General features: G+C 47.2%; 1 protein-coding gene across 1 annotated transcript in view; it reads left to right on the forward strand.

Moving 5' to 3' along the window:
• The window catches only part of LOC126982214 (intraflagellar transport protein 172 homolog), a 35460-nt gene that overhangs the window by 3285 nt on the left and 7259 nt on the right, over nt 1-24916 (forward strand). The window contains exons 6-25 of the mRNA XM_050834114.1: nt 723-937; nt 1647-1814; nt 2333-2484; nt 2696-2900; nt 3198-3313; nt 3922-4100; nt 4560-4703; nt 5533-5646; nt 6316-6490; nt 7260-7406; nt 8501-8681; nt 12794-12996; nt 13574-13731; nt 14481-14625; nt 15041-15231; nt 16064-16246; nt 16526-16672; nt 17688-17842; nt 18632-18812; nt 19574-19765. Of these exons, the coding sequence (XP_050690071.1) occupies nt 723-937; nt 1647-1814; nt 2333-2484; nt 2696-2900; nt 3198-3313; nt 3922-4100; nt 4560-4703; nt 5533-5646; nt 6316-6490; nt 7260-7406; nt 8501-8681; nt 12794-12996; nt 13574-13731; nt 14481-14625; nt 15041-15231; nt 16064-16246; nt 16526-16672; nt 17688-17842; nt 18632-18812; nt 19574-19765 (3351 nt within the window). The remainder of the gene's footprint in view (nt 1-722; nt 938-1646; nt 1815-2332; nt 2485-2695; nt 2901-3197; nt 3314-3921; nt 4101-4559; nt 4704-5532; nt 5647-6315; nt 6491-7259; nt 7407-8500; nt 8682-12793; nt 12997-13573; nt 13732-14480; nt 14626-15040; nt 15232-16063; nt 16247-16525; nt 16673-17687; nt 17843-18631; nt 18813-19573; nt 19766-24916) is intronic.

Genomic DNA, 24916 nt, shown 5'->3' on the forward strand with positions numbered 1-24916 from the left:
TCTTCAGGACAGTGTGTGGGTAGTTTTAGGCCTTCAGGAGCACTAGAAGAATTTTTTTGAGAAGCCTATTTATTATTTTTTTTGTATTTTCTTTTATATGTGTATTGTTTTTTCATTGTTTTTTTTCTTTTACTCTGTTTTCTTTCTGTTTCCTCCCACTTTTTATCTTTTTTTTTATGTTTTCCGATACTTTATTTGTTGTTTTAACCTGTTATTTATTTATTTTTCTTTTCTTCTGGTTTTGTATGTGACTTCCTTCCTTCCTTCCTTCCTCTGGCATTAAAACTCCTTCCTTCCTTCCTCTGGCATTAAAACTCCTTCCTTCCTTCCCCTGGCATTAAAACTCTTTCCTTCCTTCCTCTGGCATTAAAACTAACTCCTTCCTTCCTTCCTCTGGCATTAAAACTCCTTCCTTCCTTCCTTTCCCTGGCTTTAAAACTCCTTCCTTCCTTCCTTCCTCTGGCATTAAAACTCCTTCCTTCCTTCCTTCCCCTGGCATTAAAACTCCTTCCTTCCTTCCTTCCTCTGGCATTAAAACTCCTTCCTTCCTTCCTTCCTTCCTCTGGCATTAAAACTCCTTCCTTCCTTCCCCTGGCATTAAAACTCTTTCCTTCCTTCCTTCCCCTGACATTAAAACTCCTTCCTTCCTTCCTTTCCCCTGGCATAAAAACTCCTTCCTTCCTTCCTTCCCCTGGCATGAAAAACTCCCTCATCCTCCCTAGGGCAAGATCATCTCCCACTCCTGCCCGCCCTACGCCCTTGCCTGGACGAGCAGCAGCGTGGTGGTGGCGGGGTGTGACAAGCGGGTGGTGGTTTACAGCAAGATGGGAAAGATCACGCAACAGTTCGACTACAGCAGAGACGCCACAGAGAGGGAGTTCTCGGCCGTTGTCACAAGCCCCAGCGGTCAGGCTCTGGTCATTGGAAGCTATAACAGGTGGGTTGGTGTGGTTGTAGTGGCGGGTGAGATCGTGGGTGTAGTAATGTTAGTGGTTGGTGGATGAGCTGGTAACATTGGTGGATTGTGGATGAGAGATAATATGTATAAGTTTCTGTTTCCTTTCTTTTTCCTTTCCTTTTCTTTTTCTTCCTTTCCCTATTCACTGTCCCCCTTCTTTTCCTTTCCTTTCCCTCCTTTCCCTTTCATCCTCTTCCTCCCTTCCTTTTCCTTCCTTTCCCTATCTACTGTCCCCTTTCTTTTCCTTCCTCTCCCTTTCATCCTCTTCCTTCCTTCCTCTCTCCTTTCCTCTCCCTATTCACCCTTCTCTCTCTTCCTTCCTTCCTTTTCCTTCCTTTCCTTCCTCTCCCTATTCACTCTCTCTCTCTCCTTTCTTCCTTTTCCTTCCCTCCTTTCCTTCCTCTCTCTCATCTCATCTCTTTTTCTCCCTTCCTTTCTTTTCCTTCCATTTCCTTTCCTTCCTTTCTCTCTCTCCTTTCCTCTCCTTATTCACCCTTCTCTCTCGTCCTTTCTTCCTCTCCCTTCCTTCCTTTCCTTCCTCTCTCTCCTATCTCCTCTCTTTATCACGCAAACTTACACCATTCCTTTCTTCAATACCCCCTTCTTCACCCCTATCCTTCCTCCCCCTTCCCTTATACTCCCTCCACACCTCCCCTCACCCCATCACCTCCATCACCCCTTCCCACAGGCTGCGTATCTTCGACTACAACACGACGAGAGGTATGTGGGACGAGAAGGGGACGAGGGAGTTTGATGGCTTCTACACGATCACAGCTCTGGCGTGGAAGAGGGATGGCTCGCGGCTTGTCTGTGGAACGCTGTGTGGGGCTGTGGAGCTGTTTGATTCTGTGCTGAGGTGGGTGTGGGGGTGGAAGAGGAGGAGGAGGAGGAGGGGAAGAGATGGGGAGAGAGAAGGGAGGGATAGGGATTGTATGGGAAGGCTTGTGTGTGTGTGTGTGTGTGTGTGTGTGTGTGTGTGTGTGTGTGTGTGTGTGTGTGTGTGTGTGTTTTAATCTGCATTCTTTCTTTCTTTCTTTCTATCTCCCTTTTTTTCTTTCTCTCTGCCTCTTCAATCCTTCTCTCTCTCTCTTCTCTTTCCTCCACTTCTCTCTGCTATCTCTCTCTCTCTCCTCTCATTTTCTCGCTCTCTCTCTTCTCCTCCATCTCACTCCACTACCCTCCCTTTTTCTCTCTCTCTCTCCCTTCCTCTCTCTCCTATCCACTCTCTCCTCCATCTCTCCATTCTTCCTCTTTCTCTCCCTCTTCTTTCCTCTCCAAAACATCCTCTTCCTCTCTAACTCTTTCCTCTTTTCAAACCACCCTCTCCTCCTCCTCCTCCTCCTCCACCTCACTCCATCTCCCTAACCCCCGCAGGCGCTCCGTGTGGAAGAACAAGTGGGAGATGACCTATGTTGGCCCCTCGCAAGTGCTGGTCAAGCCCCTCGCTGGGTCAGGTCCCTTCGGCAGCCGTGGGGTCATCTTGAGGTCACAGTATGGCTTTGAGATCCACGATGTTCGGATTATGGGTGAGTGGATAAGTGGAGGTGGATGAGTGGATGTGTTTGTGTATATGTTTTTTGCTTTTTTTAACTTTCTGGTTCTGTTTTTTTAATTTTTTCTTCCACTCCTGTTTTTTTTTTATGTGGATATGTGGATACCAATTCTTTACCTTTCCATCTCCTCCCTTCCTTTCTATCACCCTAATTCCTCCACCGTTACCACCACCACCCCCCCCAGGCAAGGACCGTTACCTCGTGGCGCGCACCAACGAGACGCTACTGCTTGGGGACCTGCACCGCAACCTGCTTAGCGAGGTGCACTGGGGCGTGGAGCCGGGCTCGGAGAAATTCTACTTTGACAACGAGAATGTTTGCCTCATCTTCAACGCCGGGGAACTCTCGCTGGTGGAGTATGGCAACAATGACATACTGGGATCTGTGAGGTGCGTGTGTGGTGTGTGCGTGTGTGCGTGTGTGTGTGAGTTTGTTTCGTCTTTGTTTTTCTATTCTATATTTCGTTCTATTCCTCTATGTGTGTGACTTAGCAAAGGATTACATTAGGTAGTGTAGGAGTGCGACAGATAGATTGAAAAGGTTGAATAAGAGAGAAAATAAACCTCAGACAAACAGAAAAAACCCAGACAGACAAATTGAGTTGAAATGAAAGCTGAAAAAAGTTTAATGAGGGAAAAAGGGTAATTAAGTTATCAAGATAGAAATACTGTCTCTCCCCTGGCCAGGACGGAGTTTATGAACCCTCACCTGATCAGCGTCCGTCTTAACGAGCGTCGGCAACGGGGGATTGAGGACAACAAGAAGATGGCCTACCTCCTGGACCTCAAGACCATCTGTTTGGGTGAGGACCAGCGGGTGAGAGAGGGAAATGGATGACCGAGGAGGAAAAGGCGGAGTTGATTGTTTGAAGGAGAAAAAGAAGTTGAGGAATGGAGTTGACTGTCTGAATGGATTATGGAGGAAGAAAAGGAGTTGATCGTGGGTTTGAGTAGATGAAGAAGAGCTTGGAATGGCTAACAAAGGAGAAAAGTTGAGTATCCTTGAATGAGGACAAGGAGATGAACAGATGAGAGAGATCGAAACGGAGGAATTGACTGGCTGTTTAATGAATGAAAAAGAGGTTGAAATAGATGATAAAGAAAGGATAAGAACACAGCACAGTTAATCAAAAATAGATATCATAAATACAGTAAAATATAAATTAATACAAATAGATATATATATAACCCTAACCTGACCTGATCACCCCCTCCCTCCCCCTCCACCCCCACAGTTGACCTAACATAACCTGACCCCCTATTTAGCCCCCCTCTCCCCTGCTCTAGTGACCCAACCTAATACCCCTTTTCCTCCCCCCACAGTTGACCTAACATAACCTGACCCCCTATTTAGCCCCCCTCTCCCCTGCTCTAGTGACCCAACCTAATACCCCTTTTCCTCCCCCCACAGTTGACCTCACCTACGGGCTCACGCTAGGTCAGGTCACACATGACTCTCGCATTGACTGGGTTGAGCTGAACGAGACTGGTACGCAGCTGCTCTTCCGGGACAAGCGACTGCGGCTTATGCTTGTAAATGTCTCGACCCTTAACAAGTCAACTATTCTCAACTACTCTACGTTTGTCCAGGTGTGTGTGTGTGTGTGTGTGTGTTATGTGTTTTTCTATGGTATATTTGGTTCTGTTCTTCTATTCTCAGTCTATCTATCTCATGTATTTCAATCTTTGTCTGTCTCTACTCCTCCCCCTCTCTCTCTATTCTGCTAACTTTCTATTTCTTTCTCCTAAGTGATTTATATAAGTCTGTGTTAGTTATGTATCTATTTATCTATCTACCTATCTATCTATCTATTTATCTCTTAAGTTCCTGAAGTGTGTAAGTATTTGACTATTTATCTGCATAGTTTTCCTTTTTTTCTCTCTCTCTCTCTCTCTTTCTTATGTACAATTCTTCATCATTATTTTCATCAACTTCCTCTCCTCTCCATTTCTTTTCTCTCTTTCCTCTGTACAATTCTTTATCACTATTTTCATCAACTTCCTCTTCTTTTCTTTCTCTTCCTCTATCGTTCTTTTCTCGTTCCACAGTGGGTGCCGGGCAGTGACGTGGTGGTGGCACAGAGCCGGGAGCAACTCTGTGTCTGGTACAACATCGACACACCAGAGAGGGTGACCACATTCCACGTCAAGGGGGAGGTGACGGATGTGGAGCGAGCGGACGGCAGAACAGAGGTATTTACGGATTTCTTTGTTATTATTATTATTTTTTTTTTTGCGTTCTTTGTTATGGTCAGACGTATATTATTATTTTTGTTTATCCTTGTTTATCCTTGTTTATATTTTTTCATTGATGGAGATATCCTTCGATTTATCTCCTTATCATTTATTAATTTTTCTTTTTTTTACTGATTTGGTAACTAAAGTCCATATATTCTTAAACTTTTGAGGCTTACATACTCACATTCAACAAGGCTTTGATAGAGATTGTGTTAGTAGTATTTCCATGGGTAGTGTTATGAGCTTAGTGATAGTTTGACAAGGCTTTGGTACAGATTGTGTTAGTAGTATTTCCATGGGTAGTGTTATGAGCTTAGAGATAGTTTGACAAGGCTTTGGTACAGATTGTGTTAGTAGTATTTCCATGGGTAGTGTTATGAGCTTAGAGATAGTTTGACAAGGCTTTGGTACAGGTTGTGTTAGTAGTATTTCCATGGGTAGTGTTATGAGCTTAGAGATAGTTTGACAAGGCTTTGGTGCAGGTTGTGTTAGCAGTATTTCCATGGGTAGTGTTATGAGCTTAGAGATAGTTTGACAAGGCTTTGGTACAGATTGTGTTAGTAGTATTTCCATGGGTAGTGTTATGAGCTTAGAGATAGTTTGACAAGGCTTTGGTGCAGATTGTGTTAGTAGTATTTCCATGGGTAGTATTATGAGCTTAGAGATAGTTTGACAAGGCTTTGGTACAGATTGTGTTAGTAGTATTTCCATGGGTAGTGTTATGAGCTTAGTGATAGTTTGACTGTGTGTGTCTTCCTTTCCTTCATATCATTCTCTTCTTCAGGTCATTGTGCAGGATGGGGTGCAGGAGCTGTCTTACGCGCTGGACGAGGGCCTGATCGAGTTCGGGACAGCTATAGATGATGGGGACTACCTGCGGGCTATGAACTATCTGGAGGTCAGGAGGAGGAGGAGGAGGAGGAGAAGTGTATTTGTCTTAAGATCATTTTTCTTTATTTGTTTTCATGTTTTCTTTCTTTATTTGTTTGTTTTTGTTTGATTTCTTCCGATTGCGTTGTTTTCTTTTTCTCCGTTCGTGTAAAATCTTCCGTTTATGTTTTTTTTTTTTTCCTTTGTTTATTTCTGTATTTTCATCTTTTTATTCAAGTGTAATTTTTTTTTTCCACTTGTTTCCTCTTGTTTCTTTCTCCAAACGCTTGAATTTCTTTTCTTTTCATTTCTCCTCTTATTTCTTCTCTCTTTCCTTTCTCTTCAGCTTACCCTAAATTATTTAATCACATCTACCCAGAACTCCTCTTCCCCTTCCCTTCCTCCCTTTCTTCCTCTTTAAATCATCTCACAACCATTTCTGCAACCCATTTCCTTATCTATCCTCCTCCTCTCCCACTCAACCCCTTCTCTCCCACACTCACACTAACCCATACACCCCCCAGCCCTATTCCTTTCTCCTTTCTTTTCTTTCTATTTCTTTCCCTTCCCTTATTCCCTCCCCTTTCTTTCTTCCCCTTTCAAAACACTCTCCACTTCTGTCATTCCTCCTTTTCTGTCACCCAAAAATGCTAACCCTTCCCCCATACACCCCCATCACCTCTTCCCCTCCCCCCAGACGCTGCCCATGACTGCCGAGGCTGAGACTATGTGGCACACCTTAGCCCGCTTGACACTGGAGGGCCGGCACTTGTACATCGCCGAGAGGTGTTTCGCGGCGCTGGGCGAGGTGTCTAAAGTGCGCTACCTCCAGGGCATCAACCACATACGCCAGATGGTCCAGGACTCAACGGGTAAGAGGGGGTGAAGATTGGGGTAGGGTAAGGAGGGGAAGGGGAGGATAAGATGAGATAGGGTAGTGCTGGGTAGTACGTTAAGGTAGTGGGTGAAGGGAGGGTATGGTAAGGGTGGGTTAAGGTAGGGTAGGGCTAGGTTGAGGCAGGGTAAGGCTAGGTTAGGATAGGGTGCAGCTAGGTTAAGATAGGGTACAGAAAGGCATGGTAAGATATGGTACAGTGAGGTTAGATTAGGTCAGGTGAGGTCAGGTAAGTTAGGTTAGGTTGATACATTAGGTTGAATTTAAGGTGGGGTACAGTGAGGTCAGGTTGCAAGTTAGTTAGGTTAGATCATTGAATTAGGTTAAGTTTATGGTAGGGTAGAACACAGTAGTTTAAAGAGAGGTAAACCATTAAGATACACAATGTTTGGACAGAAATTCCTCTTGTATATCCTCACACAAAACAACCTCACATACACAAACACAACCTTCCCTAACATTCCCTAACACACACACACACACACACATGCACACACAACCCCCTCCCTTTTCTTCACTAACACACACACACACACACATGCACACACAACCCCCTCCCTTTTCTTCACTAACACACACACACACACATGCACACACAACCCCCTCCCTTTTCTTCACTAACACACACACACACACTCATGCACACACAACCCCCTCCCTTTTCTTCACTAACACACACACACGCACACAAACACAACCCCCTCCCTTTTCTTCACTAACACCCCCCCCCCCCCACATCTTCACAGGGGAGGAGGGCATGGATCACTACGAGGTGCTGGCCCGCCTCGCCATTCTAGACAAGCAGTTTAAGACAGCCGAGAGCATCTACTTGGACAACAACCAGCTGGATGAGGCCATGGAGATGTACCAGGAGCTGCATAAGTGGGACGAAGGTGTGTGACGGGGTGGTTGTGGCGTTTATAGTTCGGTTATTTTCCTACGTTCCTTCTCTCTCTGTTTTTTTTTTTTTTTTTTTTTTTTTTTTTGAGCTTGCTTCTCTCTTTCTCGCTCTCTCTCGCTCTCTCTCTCTCTCTCTCTGTCCGTGTTTTCCTTTGGCGTTCTTTTCCTGATGATGTTTAGAGGTCTCTCATTTTATTATTATTATTATTTTTATTTATTTTTTATTTTATTTTATTTATTTTTATTTCTTTTATTTTTTATTTTTTCCATCATTCCATTCTCTCCTCCTTTCTCTCTTTCCTTCCTCTCTTTTTCCTCTTTTTCTCTTTCTTTTTTTTTACCTCTCTCTCTCTCTCTCTCTGTTTCCTCTACGTTCCTTCTCTCTTTCTCTCTACTCTTTTTTTTTCCTCTCATCTCTTTCTCTCTGTGATCTTTTCCCTTTCTTCTCCTTTCCTGCATTCCCTCACTCTCACTCTCTTTTCCCTCATTTTCTTTCCGTTTTCTTTTTCTCTACATTTTTCCTTCATACTCTCTCCCACACATGACCTCCCCTTCCCTCTCTCTCTCTTCATCTCCGATCATTTTCTTACTCTTTCTCTCTTTCCTCTTTATTTCCTCTCATTCCTTTCCCTTTTCTCCTCTTCCATTTCCCTTCCTTCCTTTCATTTTCTTCCCTGTCCCCTCTTTATCTATTCCCTCTAATTCTCTCTCTTCATCTCCGATCATTTTCTTACTCTTTCTCTCTTTCCTCTTTATTTCCTCTCATTCCTTTCCCTTTTCTCCTCTTCCATTTCCCTTCCTTCCTTTCATTTTCTTCCCTGTCCCCTCTTTATCTATTCCCTCTAATTCTCTCTCTTCATCTCCGATCATTTTCTTACTTTTTCTCTCTTTCCTCTTTATTTCCTCTCATTCCTTTCCCTTTTCTCCTCTTCCATTTCCCTTCCTTCCTTTCATTTTCTTCCCTCTCCGCTCTTCATCTATTCCCTCTAATTCCCTCTCAATCCGTTTCCTCCATTCCTTCCTTTCCGTCCCCTTACCTAACTCTCACTCCCCCGCATCTGACCTCCCTTGACCTTCCCTCCCCCAGCGGTCCAGTTAGCCGAGATCAAAGGTCACCCAGATGTTGAATCCCTGCGTCGCGCCCACACCCAATGGCTGCTGGACACTCATCAGGAGGAACGCGCCGGCCAGCTCAAGGAAGCGGAGGGCGACCACCTCACTGCCATCAACATGTACCTCAAGGCGGGCATGCCGGCCAAGGCGTCTAGGTGCGTGTGTGTGTGTGTGTGTGTGTGTGTGTGTGTGTGTGTGTGTGTGTGTGTTTCCATCATTCCATTCTCTTTTCCTTCCTCTTTTTCCTCTCTTTTTACTTTTTTCTTTTCTTTTTTCTTTCTTTTATTTTTTTATTTTTTCCATCATCCCATTCTCTCCTCCTCTCTCTCTTTCCTTCCTCTCTTTTTTTCTTTTTTTCTTTTATTTTCTGCCCTTCTGTCTGTTCCCAAAAATCATTATATACTTGACCGATAAATTCAACCAAAACAAACTCGTATGCAACCCAAGCCAACCTAACCTAACCTAACCTAACCTAACCTAACCTAACCTAACTTCTGATCGTCAATTCCCTCTCCTTCTCTCCCATTCCCCTTCCTTCCCTCTTTCTTTCCCCTCATTCTCATTCCCTTGCCTTCCTTTCTTCTCCCAAACCTAACCTAACCTAACTTCTAATCATCTCCTCCCTCTCCTTCTCTCCCATTCCCCTTCCTTTCCCCTCATTCTCATTCCCTTGCCTTCCTTTCTTCTCCCTAACCTAACCTAACCTAACCTAACTTCTAATCATCTCCTCCCTCTCCTTCTCTCTCATTCCCCTTCCTTCCCTCTTTCTTTCCTCTCATTCTCATTCCCTTGCCTTCCTTTCTTCTCCCTAACCTAACCTAACCTAACCTAACTTCTAATCATCTCCTCCCTCTCCTTTTCTCCCATTCCCCTTCCTTCCCTCTTTCTTTCCCCTCATTCTCATTCCCTTGCCTTCCTTTCTTCTCCCTAACCTAACCTAACCTAACCTAACCTAACTTCTAATCATCTCCTCCCTCTCCTTCTCTCTCATTCCCCTTCCTTCCCTCTTTCTTTCCCCTCATTCTCATTCCCTTACCTTCCTTTCTTCTCCTAACCCAAACCTAACCTAACCTAACCTAACTTCTAATCATCTCCTCCCTCTCCTTCTCTCCCATTCCCCTTCCTTCCCTCTTTCTTTCCCCTCATTCTCATTCCCTTGCCTTCCTTTCTTCTCCAAACCCAAACCTAACCTAACCTAACCTAACTTATAATCATCTCCTCACTCTCATTCACTCGCATTCCCCTTCCTTCCCTCTTTCTTTCGTCTCATTCTCATTCCCTTGCCTTCCTTTCTTCTCCTAACCTAACCTAACCTAACTTCTAATCATCTCCTCCCTCTCCTTCTCTCTCATTCCCCTTCCTTCCCTCTTTCTTTCCCCTCATTCTCATTCCCTTGCCTTCCTTTCTTCTCCCAAACCTAACCTAACCTAACTTCTAATCATCTCCTCCCTCTCCTTCTCTCCCATTCCCCTTCCTTCCCTCTTTCTTTCCCCTCATTCTCATTCCCTTGCCTTCCTTTCTTCTCCCTAACCTAACCTAACCTAACCTAACTTCTAATCATCTCCTCCCTCTCCTTCTCTCTCATTCCCCTTCCTTCCCTCTTTCTTTCCCCTCATTCTCATTCCCTTGCCTTCCTTTTCTTCTCCTAACCTAACCTAACTTCTAATCATCTCCTCCCTCTCCTTCTCTCCCATTCCCCTTCCTTCCCTCTTTCTTTCCCCTCATTCTCATTCCCTTGCCTTCCTTTCTTCTCCTAAACCTAACCTAACCTAACCTCACCTCCCCCAACCTCTTTATTTCCCTCCCATTCCCCTTCCCTCCCTCTTTCTTTCCTCTCATTCTCATTCCCTTGCCTTCCTTTCTTCTCCCAAACCTAACCTAACCTAACCTCACCTCCCCCAACCTCTTTATTTCCCTCCCATTCCCCTTCCCTCCCTCTTTCTTTCCTCTCATTCTCATTCCCTTGCCTTCCTTTCTTCTCCCAAACCTAACCTAACCTAACCTCACCTCCCCCAACCTCTTTATTTCCCTCCCATTCCCCTTCCTTCCCTCTTTCTTTCCCCTCATTCTCATTGCCTTACCTTCCTTTCTTCTCCCAAACCTAACCTAACCTAACCTCACCTCCCCCAACCTCTTAATTTCCCTCTCCTTCCCTCCCATTCCCCTTCCTGTCCGCTTACTTACCACGCATTCGCTTTCCCTTGCCTTCCGTTCTTCTCCCAAACCTAACCCTTCTAACCTCACCTCCCCAACCTCTTTGTTTCCTCCCATTCCCCTTCCTCCTCTTTCTTTCCCCTCATTCTCATTCCTTGCCTTCCTTTCTTCTCCCAAACCTAACCTAACCTCACCTCCCCAACCTCTTTATTTCCCTCCATTCCCTTCCTCCCTCTTTCTTTCCCCTCATTCTCATTCCTTGCCTTCCTTTCTTCTCCCAAACCTAACCTAACCTAACCTCACCTCCCCCAACCTCTTAATTTCCTCCCATTCCCCTTCCTCCCTCTTTCTTTCCCCTCATTCTCATTCCCTTGCCTTCCTTTCTTCTCCAAACCTAACCTAACCTAACCTCACCTCCCCAACCTCTTTATTTCCTCCCATTCCCCTTCCTCCCTCTTTCTTTCCCCTCATTCTCATTCCCTTGCCTTCCTTTCTTCTCCCAAACCTAACCTAACCTAACCTCACCTCCCCAACCTCTTTATTTCCCTCCATTCCCCTTCCCTCCCTCTTTCTTTCCTCTCATTCTCATTCCCTTGCCTTCCTTTCTTCTCCCAAACCTAACCTAACCTAACCTCACCTCCCCAACCTCTTTATTTCCTCCCATTCCCTTCTCCCTCTTTCTTTCCCTCATTCTCATTCCTTGCCTTCCTTTCTTCTCCCAAACCTAACCTAACCTAACCTCACCTCCCCAACCTCTTTATTTCCTCCCATTCCCTTCCCTCCCTCTTTCTTTCCCTCATTCTCATTCCTTGCCTTCCTTTCTTCTCCCAAACCTAACCTAACCTCACCTCACCTCCCCCAACCTCTTTATTTCCCTCCCATTCCCCTTCCTCCTCTTTCTTTCCCCTCATTCTCATTCCCTTGCCTTCCTTTCTTCTCCCAAACCTAACCTAACCTAACCTCACCTCACCTCCCCCAACCTCTTTATTTCCTCCCATTCCCTTCCCTCCCTCTTTCTTTCCCCTCATTCTCATTCCCTTGCCTTCCTTTCTTCTCCCAAACCTAACCTAACCTAACCTCACCTCCCCCAACCTCTTTATTTCCCTCCCATTCCCCTTCCCTCCCTCTTTCTTTCCACTCATTCTCATTCCCTTGCCTTCCTTTCTTCTCCCAAACCTAACCTAACCTAACCTCACCTCCCCCAACCTCTTTATTTCCCTCCCATACCCCTGCCCTCCTCTTTCTTTCCTCTCATTCTCATTCCCTTGCCTTCCTTTCTTCTCCCAAACCTAACCTAACCTAACCTCACCTCCCCCAACCTCTTTATTTCCCTCCCATTCCCCTTCCCTCCCTCTTTCTTTCCCCTCATTCTCATTCCCTTGCCTTCCTTTCTTCTCCCAAACCTAACCTAACCTAACCTCACCTCCCCCAACCTCTTTATTTCCCTCCCATTCCCCTTCCCTCCCTCTTTCTTTCCCCTCATTCTCATTCCCTTGCCTTCCTTTCTTCTCCCAAACCTAACCTAACCTAACCTCACCTCCCCCAACCTCTTTATTTCCCTCCCATTCCCCTTCTCTCCCTCTTTCTTTCCCCTCATTCTCATTCCCTTGCCTTCCTTTCTTCTCCCAAACCTAACCTAACCTAACCTCACCTCCCCCAACCTCTTTATTTCCCTCCCATTCCCCTTCCTTTCCTCTTTCTTTCCCCTCATTCTCATTCCCTTGCCTTCCTTTCTTCTCCCAAACCTAACCTAACCTAACCTAACCTCACCTCCCCCAACCTCTTAATTTCCCTCCCATTCCCCTTCCCTCCCTCTTTCTTTCCCCTCATTCTCATTCCCTTGCCTTCCTTTCTTCTCCCAAACCTAACCTAACCTAACCTCACCTCACCCAACCTCTTTATTTCCCTCCCATTCCCCTTCCCTCCCTCTTTCTTTCCTCTCATTCTCATTCCCTTGCCTTCCTTTCTTCTCCCAAACCTAACCTAACCTAACCTAACCTCACCTCCCCCAACCTCTTTATTTCCCTCCCATTCCCCTTCCCTCCCTCTTTCTTTCCTCTCATTCCCTAACCTTCCCTTTTCTCCTTCATTCCCTCACCTCTCCGCACCCCAGACTAGCCACCAGCGTCACCGAGCTTCGCGAGGACCCTGAGCTGATAGCACGCATCGCCTCGGCTCTCCTGAGGGCTGACCTTTTCGAGCAGGCCGGCGACCTGTATGAAAAGGTCGGACAGCCGCAGAAAGCCCTGGAAAGCTACCGTAAGGGTCAGGCCTACCCCAGAGCTGTGGAACTGGCGCGACATATCTTCCCGGCTGGTACGTTACGCTGTTGGTCTTCCTGTTAGTGTTCTGGTTCACACACGGTATAAGTTATATATGAAAAAAAAAATAACATTGAAGTTTAACATATGTTTTGCTTCTAACTCCCTTTTTTTGTGTGTGTAGGGCGAGAGGAGGAAGAGAGAAAAGGAGAGAGAGAGAGAGAGAGAGAGAGAGAGAGAGAGAGTCTTTGCACAGCGACACATGTTTTCAATCACCCTAAACACCCTATCCATCACCCTTTCACCCCTTCCATCACCCTAAACACCCCTGCACCTCTCCCATCACCCTCACACTCACACCCTTTTTCCCAGTCCATATAATCACCCTTCCACCCCTCCACACCCTATCCTTCACCCCTACAGACCTTCCATCACCCTAATCACCCCTACTTTTCATCACCCTTCCTTTCACTCCAAATATTCACCCCCCCCAACACCCCTTCTCACCCCTCCAACACCCCTTCTCACCCCCCCAACACCCCTTCTCACCCCCCCAACACCCCTTCTCACCCCCCCAACACCCCTTCTCACCCCTCCAACACCCCTTCTCACCCCTCCATCACCCTATACAGAGGTGGTACAGCTGGAGGAGGAGTGGGGCAACCAGCTGATGTCCAACAAGCAAGCAGACGCAGCCATCAGTCACTTCATTGAGGCCGGCCGCACCATCAAGGCCCTGGAAGCTGCGATTACAGCCCGGCAGTGGAAGAAGGCCATGCATATTATTGAGGTAAGGGGGTGGGGTGGGGTGGGGGTGGGGGGGTTGTTTGTTTTGTTGTTGTTTGTGTGTTGTTGTTGTTGATGTTTCTGCCTGTTTTGGTTATTTTTTTGTTGATTTTTGTTTTTTTCTGTTGCTTCCTTTTTTTGTTTTTCTTTTTTTTTTCTTTCTTCTTCTTCACTGTTTTTCTCTTCTCTTTCTTTCCCTTCCCTTCCTTTCCCTGCATTTTCCTTCCCTTCTCTCTTCTTTGCTTCCCTTTCTATTCCTTCTCTTCCCTTCCTTTCCTTTCCTTTACTTAACTTTCCTTCCCTTCCTTTTCCTTCCCTTCCCTTCCCTTCCCTTCTCTTCCCTTTCCTTCCCTTCTCTTCCCTATCCTTTTCTTCCTTTCCCTTCCCTTCCCTTCCTTTCCCTTTCTTTCCCTTCCCTTCCTTTCCCTTCCCTTCCCTTCACTTCCTTTCCCTTCACTTCCTTTCCCTTCCCTTCCTTTCCCTTTCCTTCCCTTCCCTTCCCTTCCCTTCCCTTCCTCTCCTTTCCCTACCATACCTTCCCTTCTCTTCCTCTTCTCTCCATCTACTCTTCCCTCCACCTCTTTCTCTCCACACCTTTACCTCCATCTCTCCACATATCCCCTCTCTCCTACCTCTCCTCCTCCACCTCCACCTTCCTCACCTTACCTTCCCTATCTCAACTCCACCTCACCACTCATCCCCTTTACCTTCCTCTTCCACCTCCTCCACCTCACCTCCACCTCTTCCACACAGGTAATTGATGACAAGGATGCGCTCCAGCCTCACCTCCTCAAACTCGGGCAGCATTTCGCATCCCACAATGAGCTTCAGAAGGCGGAGTATTTCTACCTGAAGGGCGGGATGCATAACGAAGCAATCAACATGTACAACCAGGCAGGTGAGGACAGGTGTGAAGGGGGGGGAGGGGGGGGGGAGAGATGGTGTGAGGGGGGGTAGGAGAGGGAGAGATGGGGAAGTGGAGGAGAGAGAGAGAGAGAGAGAGAGAGAGAGAGAAAAAAAAGTGATTGTATGTGTGTTTGTTTGTATATATATTTCAGAGAGAGAGAGCTAGTGTGTGTGTGTGTGTATGTATGTGTGTGTGTGTAACAGAAAGCCAATGGTATGTGCGTATTTCAAAGCATACACATAATTATATAGCGACCAATTGTGTGTATGTGTGTGTGTGTGTGTGTGTGTGCGCGCATATAAATAACCACACACACACACATACACACACACCTAGACCCCTCAAACACGCCCCCACACACATACACACACACGCACACATAACCACCTTCTCCCCATGTACGCAGGTGAGTGGGAGCGCGCACACCAACTGGCCAGCAAGTACATGGGAGCGGACAAGGTTGCTGTCATGTATGTTAACCAGGCTCAGGTACTGGAGGAGCAGGGCAAGTTTAGGGAGGCGGAGAAGCTGTATATCTCCGTCCACGAGCCTGACCTAGCCATCACCATGTACAAGAAACAGCGACAGTTTGACCAGGTGGGTGTTTAAGGGGTCAGGTGGGGTCAGGTGAGGTCATCATTGGGTTAGGAAGGATAGGGAAGGAAGGGAAGGGGGTTAGGGTAGGGTATGTTAGGTTAGGTTAGAGAAGGGAAAAGAGGAAGGGTAGGAAAGGGAACAGAATGGAAGGGAAGGAAAGGGAAGGGATGGGAAGGGAAGGAAAGGAAAGGAAAGGGAACAGAATGGAAGGGAATGAAAGGGAAGGAGAGGAAAGGGAATGGATGGGAAGGGAAGGAAAGGGAAGGGATGGGAAGGGAAGGAAAAGGAACGGAATGGAAGGAAAGGAAAGGGAAGGAAAGGAAAGGGAATGAAAGGGAAGGGAAGGAAAGGAAAGGAAAGGAAAGGAAAGGAAGGGGATTAGGGTAGGGTAAGTTAGGTTAGGTTAGAGAAGGAAGAAGAAGGAAGGAAAGGAAAGGAAGGGGAGGAAAGGAAAGGGTTTTGGGTAGGGTAAGTTAACCTAACCTAACCTAACTTAACCCCCCAGATGATGCGGCTGGTCAAGGAATACCACTCTGACCTTGTGTTTGAAGATACCCTAAACTTAACCTAACCTAACCTAACCCTACAGATGAATACCACTCTGACCTTGTGTTTGAAGATACCCTAAACCTAACCTAACCTAACTTAACCCTACAGATGAATACCACTCTGACCTTGTGTTTGAAGATACCCTAAACCTAACCTATCCCCTACTTTGATCATGTGTTTGAAGATACCCTAAACCTAACCTAACCTAACCTAACCTATCCCCTACTTTGATCATGTGTTTGAAGATACCCTAAACCTAACCTAACCTAACTTAACCCCCCAGATGATGCGGCTGGTCAAGGAATACCACTCTGACCTGGTCCAGTCCACACACCTCCACCTGGCCTCTCAGCTGGAGCAGGAAGGGAATTACCATGACGCTGAGAAACACTACATTGCCGCGGACGACTGGAAGGCTGCCGTCAACATGTACCGAGGCGTGGACATGTGGGAGGAGGCGTACAGGGTGAGGAGAGGAGGAGGAGGAGGAGGAGGAGGAAGAAGAAGCATTGCATAAGTTAGCAGTGAAGGAAGAAGAGGAGGAGAAAGAGGAAAAGAAAAAATTATAAGGTGTTAAAAGTAAAAGAGGAGGAGGAGGAGAATTGAAGAAGAAGAAAAAAATAACACAATAAACACAGAGAGTAAAAATATATGAATTAAAACCTAGATAAAAAATAGCAATCATGACCCATCCCCCCTTTCCCCCCTTCCCCCCATTCTCTCACCCATTCCCCCATTCCCCCAGGTGGCCAAGCAGCGCGGGGGGGCCAACGCAGGGAAGCAGGTGGCCTTCCTCTGGGCACGAACTCTCCGAGGCGACGCGGCCGTTAAACTCCTCAAGAAATTCGGACTTCTGGAACAGTGTATTGACTATGCCTGTGAGAGTATGCAGGTAAGGGAGGGAGAGAGAGAGAGGGGGAGAGTGCGTGGAGGAGGTTTGCGAAAGGGAGAGAGGTTAGGTGTGGAGGAGAAGGAGGTATTGTGGAGGGAAGAGTGGATTTAGAGAAAGGAAAGGAGGAAGGAGAGGGAGATTGTGTGGCTGTATGTGTGTGAGGGAGAGAGAGGGAGGGAAAGGGAGGAGAGGGAGAGAGGAAGAGAAAGGGAGAGGAAGGAAGAATGTGTGTGTGTATATATGTGAAAGAAAGAAAGAAAGAAAGAAAGAAAGAGAGAGAGAGGAAGGGAGAGGTCTTTCCCCTCCCTTCCCTTACCTTACCTTACCTAACCTAACCTAATCTAACCTTACCTAACCTAACCTTACCTTACCTAACCTAACTTTACCTAACCTTACTTTACCTAACCTAACCTTACCTTACCTTACCTAACCTTACCTAACCTAACCTTACCTTACCTAACCTAACCAAACCTAACCTTACCTAATCTAACCAAACCTAACCTTACCTTACCTTACCTTACCTACCCTTACCTACTAACCTAACCTAACCTAACCTAACCTAACCTTACCTTCCCTAACCTTACCTAACCTAACCTAACCTTACCTTCCCTAACCTAACCTTACCTAACCTAACTTTACCTACTAACCTAACCTAACCTTACCTAACCTAACCTAACCTTACCTTCCCTAACCTTACCTAACCTAACCTTACCTAACCTAACCTTACCTAACCTAACCTTACCTAACCTAACCTTACCTAACCTTACCTAATCTAACCAAACCTAACCTTACCTAATCTAACCAAACCTAACCTTACCTAACCTAACCTTACCTAACCTTACCTAATCTAACCTAACCTAACCTTACCTAACCTTACCTTACCTAACCTAACCTTACCTTACCTTACCTTACCTTACCTTACCTTACCTTACCTACTAACCTAACCTAACCTTACCTAACCTAACCTTACCTAACCTAACCTAACCTAGCCTTCCCTTCTCTCCGCACCCCACAGTTTGAGTTCGCCTTTGAGCTGGCGCGCACGGCCAACAAACAGAAGCTGCCTGAGATCCACTACAAGTACGCCATGGCTCTGGAGGATGACGGGAAGTACCAGGAGGCCGAGTCTGCGTTCATACAGGCGGACAAACCCAAGGAGGCCGTGTTGATGTGAGTGGTGTATTTTTTTTATAGTGAGGGAAGGAGCTTACGGGGAAAATAAATAGATAGATGGATAGATAAAGATAGATCAAGATTGAAAGATAAGAAAATATATGTTGCTTAACCTTACCTTACTTAACCTTACCTAACCTTACCTTACCTTACTTTACCTTACCTTACTTAACCTAACCTTACTTAACCTTACCTTAACCTTACCTTACTTAACCTAACCTTACCTTACCTTACCTTACCTTACCTTACCTTACCTTACTTAACCTTACCTTACCTAACCTTACCTTACTCTACCTAACCTTACCTTACCTTACCTTACTTTACCTTACTTAACCTTACCTTACCTAACCTTACCTTACCTTACCTTACCTTACTTAACCTTACCTTACTTAACCTTACCTTACTTAACCACCTTTCCTACACCCCCTTACATTCACCCACACCTCCACATCCCTCCCCCATAGACAGACGTATATCCACACCTCCTCCTCTTCACAATAGGGGGCTTCGTGGTGCAGTGGTTAGCACACTCTGCTCACAACCGAGAGAGCCTGGGTTCGATTCCTGGGCGGAGTGGAAAAATTTGGGCGGCTTTTCCGATACCCTACGCCCCTGTCCACCCAGCAGTGAATGGGTACCAGGTATTAATCGGGGGTCGTGTCCCGTCTCCTGGGGTCTGTTACCTTCTCCTGTAATTCCTTCCCCCTCCTGTCTCTCTCCGGCATATGACCACAGATGTTGCGCCGGCTAAATGAAACTTTCCAAAAACTTTCCTCCTCTCCACAGGTACGTCCATGCGCAGGATTGGGAGAGTGCCCAGCGAGTAGCGGAGGCCCATGACCCGGACTCGGTGGGTGACGTGCTGGTGGGTCAGGCCAAGGTGGCGTTCACGGACAGGGACTACCCACGTGCCGAGGCTCTCCTCCTTAGGGCGCAGAGGCCGGAGCTGGCGGTCAAGTTCTATAGGGTGAGTGACGGTGTAATAATAATAATAATAATAATAATAATAATAATAATAATAATAATCGGTTTATGAAGAGATTGACTGACTGAATGATTGACTGACTGAGTGATTGACTGGTTGAGTGATTGGATGACTGACTAGCTGAGTGATTGGATGACTGGATGACTGACTAATCTATGCCCTTTCCTTCTTATCATGTGTGTGTGTGTGTGTGTGTGTGTGTGTGTGTGTGTGTGTTTTAAGGTCAAGGCAACTCAAGATAAAAACAAAACAAAAACAGGGGAATGAAAGTCTGTTGGTGTTTGTTTATGGTATGTTTGTTTGTTTGTGGTGTTTGTTTAGTGTTTGTGTTTGTTGATTCTCCCTCCTCCCTTTTTTTCTTTCTTTTTTTTTCTTTTTCCAATTTTTTTTCTTCCTCTGTTCATTGTTTCCTTCCTTTCTTTCTTTTTCTTTCTTCCTTTCTTTCTCTTTTTCTTTCCTTCCTTCTTTTTCTTTCTTTCCTTCTTTGTGACACCATTTTTATTATTTCCTCATTCATGTACTTTCTTTTTTGTTTACTATTTCCTCTTCTCTTCCTTCCTTCCTAATTTCCTTCTTTCCTCTATTGGTCATTTATCTCTCTCTCTCTCTCTCTCTCTTACTTCCTAACTATCTCTCTCTCTCTTACTCTCTAACTGTCTCACCCTCCTGCACTGAACTTTTCCCCTGTCCAACTTTCCAATGCAAGAGTTAACCCATACCCTCACATCCCCCTTCACCCCCAGGACAGTGACCAGTGGATGGAGGCGCTGAGGGTCTGCAAGGAGTATCTGCCCCACAAGCTGAAGGCGCTGCAGGATGAGTACGACCGCACTGTCCTCAGCAAAGGCTCGCAGGACGCCCAGGGACTCCTACAGCAGGCTAAGCAGTGGGAGGAGTCCGGGGAGTACAGCCGGGCGGTGGACTGTTACATGAAGGTGACCGGATGACTGGATGGATGACCGGATGAATGATTGACGGACTGAGTGATTGACTGGTTGAGTGATTGGATGACTGTATGATTGACTAACTGGATTTCTGACTGATCTATACCCTTTCCTTTTTATCATTTCTCCTCCTCCCATCTTTCTCTTCCAATTCTTTCCCATTCTGTCCCTTCTCTTCCCTTCCAATTCCTCCTCCATTCTTTTCCTACCTTACCGCACCCTTCCCTTGCTATACCTTACCTTCCAATCCTTCCCTTGCTATACCTTACCTTCCAATCCTTCCCCATTCTGTCCCTACCCTTCCAATCCTTCCCCATTCTGTCCCTTCCCTTCCAATCCTTCCCCATTCTGTCCCTACCCTTCCCTTCCCTTCCAATCCTTCCCCATTCTGTCCCTACCCTTCCCTTACCTTCCAATCCTTCCCCATTCTGTCCCTACCCTTCCCTTACCTTCCAATCTTTCCCCATTCTGTCCCTACCCTTCCCTTACCTTCCAATCCTTCCCCATTCTGTCCCAACCCTTCCCTTACCTTCCAATCCTTCCCCATTCTGTCCCTTCCCTTACCTTCCAATCCTTCCCCATTCTATCCCTACCCTTCCCTTACCTTCCAATCCTTTCCCATTCTATCCCTACCCTTCCCTTACCTTCCAATCCTTTCCCATTCTATCCCTACCCTTCCCTTACCTTCCAATCCTTCCCCATTCTGTCCCTGCCCTTCCCTTACCTTCCAATCCTTTCCCATTCTGTCCCTGCCCTTCCATTACCTACCAATCCTTCCCATTCTGTCCCTGCCCTTCCCTTACCTTCCAATCCTTCCCATTCTGTCCCTGCACTTCCCTTACCTTCCAATCCTTCCCCATTCTGTCCCTTCCCTTCCCTTACCTTCCAATCCTTCCCCATTCTGTCCCTGCCCTTCCCTTACCTTCCAATCCTTCCCCATTCCATCCCTACCCTTCCCTTACCTTCCAATCCTTTCCCATTCTGTCCCTACCCTTCCCTTACCTTCCAATCCTTACCCATTCTATCCCTACCCTTCCCTTACCTTCCAATCCTTCCCCATTCTATCCCTACCCTTCCCTTACCTTCCAATCCTTTCCCATTCTGTCCCTACCCTTCCCTTACCTTCCAATCCTTCCCCATTCTATCCCTACCCTTCGCTTACCTTCCAATCCTTCCCCATTCTGTCCCTACCCTTCCAATCCTTCCCCATTCTGTCCCTACCCTTCCCTTACCTTCCAATCCTTCCCCATTCTGTCCCTGCCCTTCCCTTACCTTCCAATCCTTTCCCATTCTATCCCTACCCTTCCCTTACCTTCCAATCCTTCCCCATTCTGTCCCTACCCTTCCAATCCTTCCCCATTCTGTCCCTACCCTTCCCTTACCTTCCAATCCTTCCCCATTCTGTCCCTACCCTTCCCTTACCTTCCAATCCTTCCCCATTCTGTCCCTACCCTTCCAATCCTTCCCCATTCTATCCCTACCCTTCCCTTACCTTCAATCCTTCCCATTCTGTCCCTACCCTTCCTTACCTTCCAGTCCTTCCCCATTCTGTCCCTTCCCTTCAATTACCTTCCAATCCTTTCCCATTCTGTCCATACCCTTCCCTTACCTTCAAATCCTTCCCCAGTCTGTCCCTACCCTTCCAATCCTTCCCCATTCTATCCCTACCCTTCCCTTACCTTCCAATCCTTCCCCATTCTGTCCCTACCCTTCCCTTACCTTCCAATCCTCCCCCATTCTGTCCCTACCCTTCCCTTACCTTCCAATCCTTCCCCATTCTGTCCCTACCCTTCCCTTACCTTCCAATCCTTTCCCATTCTGTCCCTGCCCTTCCCTTACCTTCCAATCCTTCCCCATTCTGTCCCTACCCTTCCCTTACCTTCCAATCCTTCCCCATTCTGTCCCTACCCATCCCTTACCTTCCAATCCTTCCCCATTCTGTCCCTACCCTTCCCTTACCTTCCAATCCTTCCCCATTCTGTCCCAACCCTTCCCTTACCTTCCAATCCTTCCCCATTCTGTCCCAACCCTTCCCTTACCTTCCAATCCTTCCCCATTCTGTCCCAACCCTTCCCTTACCTTCCAATCCTTCCCCATTCTGTCCCTACCCTTACCTTCCAATCCTTTCCCATTCTGTCCCTACCCTTCCCTTACCTTCCAATCCTTCCCCATTCTGTCCCTACCCTTCCCTTACCTTCCAATCCTTCCCCATTCTGTCCCTGCCCTTCCCTTACCTTCCAATCCTTCCCCATTCTGTCCCTACCCTTCCCTTACCTTCCAATCCTTCCCCATTCTGTCCCTACCCTTCCCTTACCTTCCAATCCTTTCCCATTCTGTCCCAACCTTCCTTACCTTCCAATCCTTCCCCATTCTGTCCCTACCCTTCCTTACCTTCCAATCCTTCCCATTCTGTCCCTGCGCTTCCCTTACCTTCCAATCCTTCCCCAGTCTGTCACTTCCCTTCCCTTACCTTCCAATCCTTCCCCATTCTGTCCCTGCCCTTCCCTTACCTTCCAATCCTTCCCCATTCTGTCCCTGCCCTTCCCTTACCTTCCAATCCTTCCCCATTCTGTCCCTGCCCTTCCCTTACCTTCCAATCCTTCCCCATTCCATCCCTACCCTTCCCTTACCTTCCAATCCTTTCCCATTCTGTCCCTACCCTTCCCTTACCTTCCAATCCTTCCCCATTCTATCCCTACCCTTCCCTTACCTTCCAATCCTTCCCCATTCTATCCCTACCTTCCCTTACCTTCCAATCCTTTCCCATTCTGTCCCTACCCTTCCTTACCTTCCAATCCTTCCCCATTCTATCCCTACCCTTCCTTACCTTCCAATCCTTCCCCATTCTGTCCCTACCCTTCAATCCTTCCCATTCTGTCCCTACCCTTCCCTTACCTTCCAATCCTTCCCCATTCTGTCCCTGCCCTTCCCTTACCTTCCAATCCTTTCCCATTCTATCCCTACCTTCCTTACCTTCCAATCCTTCCCCATTCTGTCCCTACCCTTCCAATCCTTCCCCATTCTGTCCCTACCCTTCCTTACCTTCCAATCCTTCCCATTCTGTCCCTACCCTTCCTTACCTTCCAATCCTTCCCCATTCTGTCGCTACCCTTCCAATCCTTCCCCATTCTGTACCTGCCCTTCCCTTACCTTCCAATCCTTCCCCATTCTGTCCCTACCCTTCCTTACCTTCCAATCCTTCCCCATTCTGTCCCTACCTTCCTTACCTTCCAATCCTTCCCAATTCTATCCATACCATTCCCTTACCTTCCAATCCTTCCCCATTCTGTCCCTACCTTCCAATCCTTCCCCATTCTATCCTACCCTTCCTTACCTTCCAATCCTTCCCCATTCTGTCCCTACCTTCCTTACCTTCCAATCCTCCCCATTCTGTCCCTACCCTTCCCTTACCTTCCAATCCTTCCCATTCTGTCCCTACCTTCCCTTACCTTCCAATCCTTCCCCATTCTGTCCCTACCCTTCCTTACCTTCCAATCCTTCCCCATTCTGTCCCTGCCTTCCCTTACCTTCCAATCCTTCCCCATTCTGTCCCTACCCTTCCCTTACCTTCCAATCCTTTCCCATTCTGTCCCTGCCCTTCCCTTACCTTCCAATCCTTCCCATTCTGTCCCTACCCTTCCTTACCTTCCAATCCTTCCCCATTCTGTCCCTACCCATCCCTTACCTTCCAATCCTTCCCCATTCTGTCCCTACCCTTCCTTACCTTCCAATCCTTCCCATTCTGTCCCAACCTTCCCTTACCTTCCAATCCTTCCCCATTCTGTCCCTACCCTTCCCTTACCTTCCAATCCTAACCCATTCTGTCCCAACCTTCCTTACCTTCCAATCCTTCCCCATTCTGTCCCTACCCTTCCTTACCTTCCAATCCTTTCCCATTCTGTCCCTACCCTTCCTTACCTTCCAATCCTTCCCCATTCTGTCCCTACCCTTCCCTTACCTTCCAATCCTTCCCCATTCTGTCCCTGCCCTTCCCTTACCTTCCAATCCTTCCCCATTCTGTCCCTACCCTTCCCTTACCTTCCAATCCTTCCCCATTCTGTCCCTACCCTTCCCTTACCTTCCAATCCTTTCCCATTCTGTCCCAACCCTTCCCTTACCTTCCAATCCTTCCCCATTCTGTCCCTACCCTTCCCTTACCTTCCAATCCTTCCCCATTCTGTCCCTGCCCTTCCCTTACCTTCCAATCCTTCCCCATTCTGTCCCTACCCTTCCTTACCTTCCAATCCTTTTCCCATTCTGTCCCTGCCCTTCCCTTACCTTCCAATCCTTCCCCATTCTGTCCCTGCCCTTCCCTTACCTTCCAATCCTTCCCCATTCTGTCCCTACCCTTCCCTTACCTTCCAATCCTTCCCCATTCTGTCCCTTCCCTTCCCTTACCTTCCAATCCTTCCCCATTCTGTCCCTACCCTTCCCTTACCTTCCAATCCTTCCCCATTCTGTCCCTACCCTTCCCTTACCTTCCAATCCTTCCCCATTCTGTCCCTGCCCTTCCCTTACCTTCCAATCCTTCCCCATTCTGTCCCTACCCTTCCAATCCTTCCCCATTCTGTCCCTACCCTTCCCTTACCTTCCAATCCTTTCCCATTCTGTCCCTGCCCTTCCCTTACCTTCCAATCCTTCCCCATTCTGTCCCTACCCTTCCAATCCTTCCCCATTCTGTCCCTACCCTTCCCTTCCAATCCTTTCCCATTCTGTCCCTACCCTTCCAATCCTTCCCCATTCTGTCCCTGCCCTTCCCTTACCTTCCAATCCTTCCCCATTCTGTCCCTACCCTTCCCTTACCTTCCAATCCTTTCCCATTCTGTCCCTACCCTTCCAATCCTTCCCCATTCTGTCCCTGCCCTTCCCTTACCTTCCAATCCTTCCCCATTCTGTCCCTACCCTTCCCTTACCTTCCAATCCTTCCCCATTCTGTCCCTACCCTTCCCTTACCTTCCAATCCTTCCCCATTCTGTCCCTACCCTTCCCTTACCTTCCAATCCTTCCCCATTCTGTCCCTACCCTTCCCTTACCTTCCAATCCTTTCCCATTCTATCCCTACCCTTCCTTTCTTCTTCACTTACCTTCCAATCCTTTCCCATTCTGTCCCAACCCTTCCTTTTCCTTCTCTGTCCCTTACCT

Source organism: Eriocheir sinensis, chromosome 50 (genome assembly GCF_024679095.1).
Source record: "Eriocheir sinensis breed Jianghai 21 chromosome 50, ASM2467909v1, whole genome shotgun sequence".
NCBI lineage: Eukaryota > Metazoa > Arthropoda > Malacostraca > Decapoda > Varunidae > Eriocheir > Eriocheir sinensis.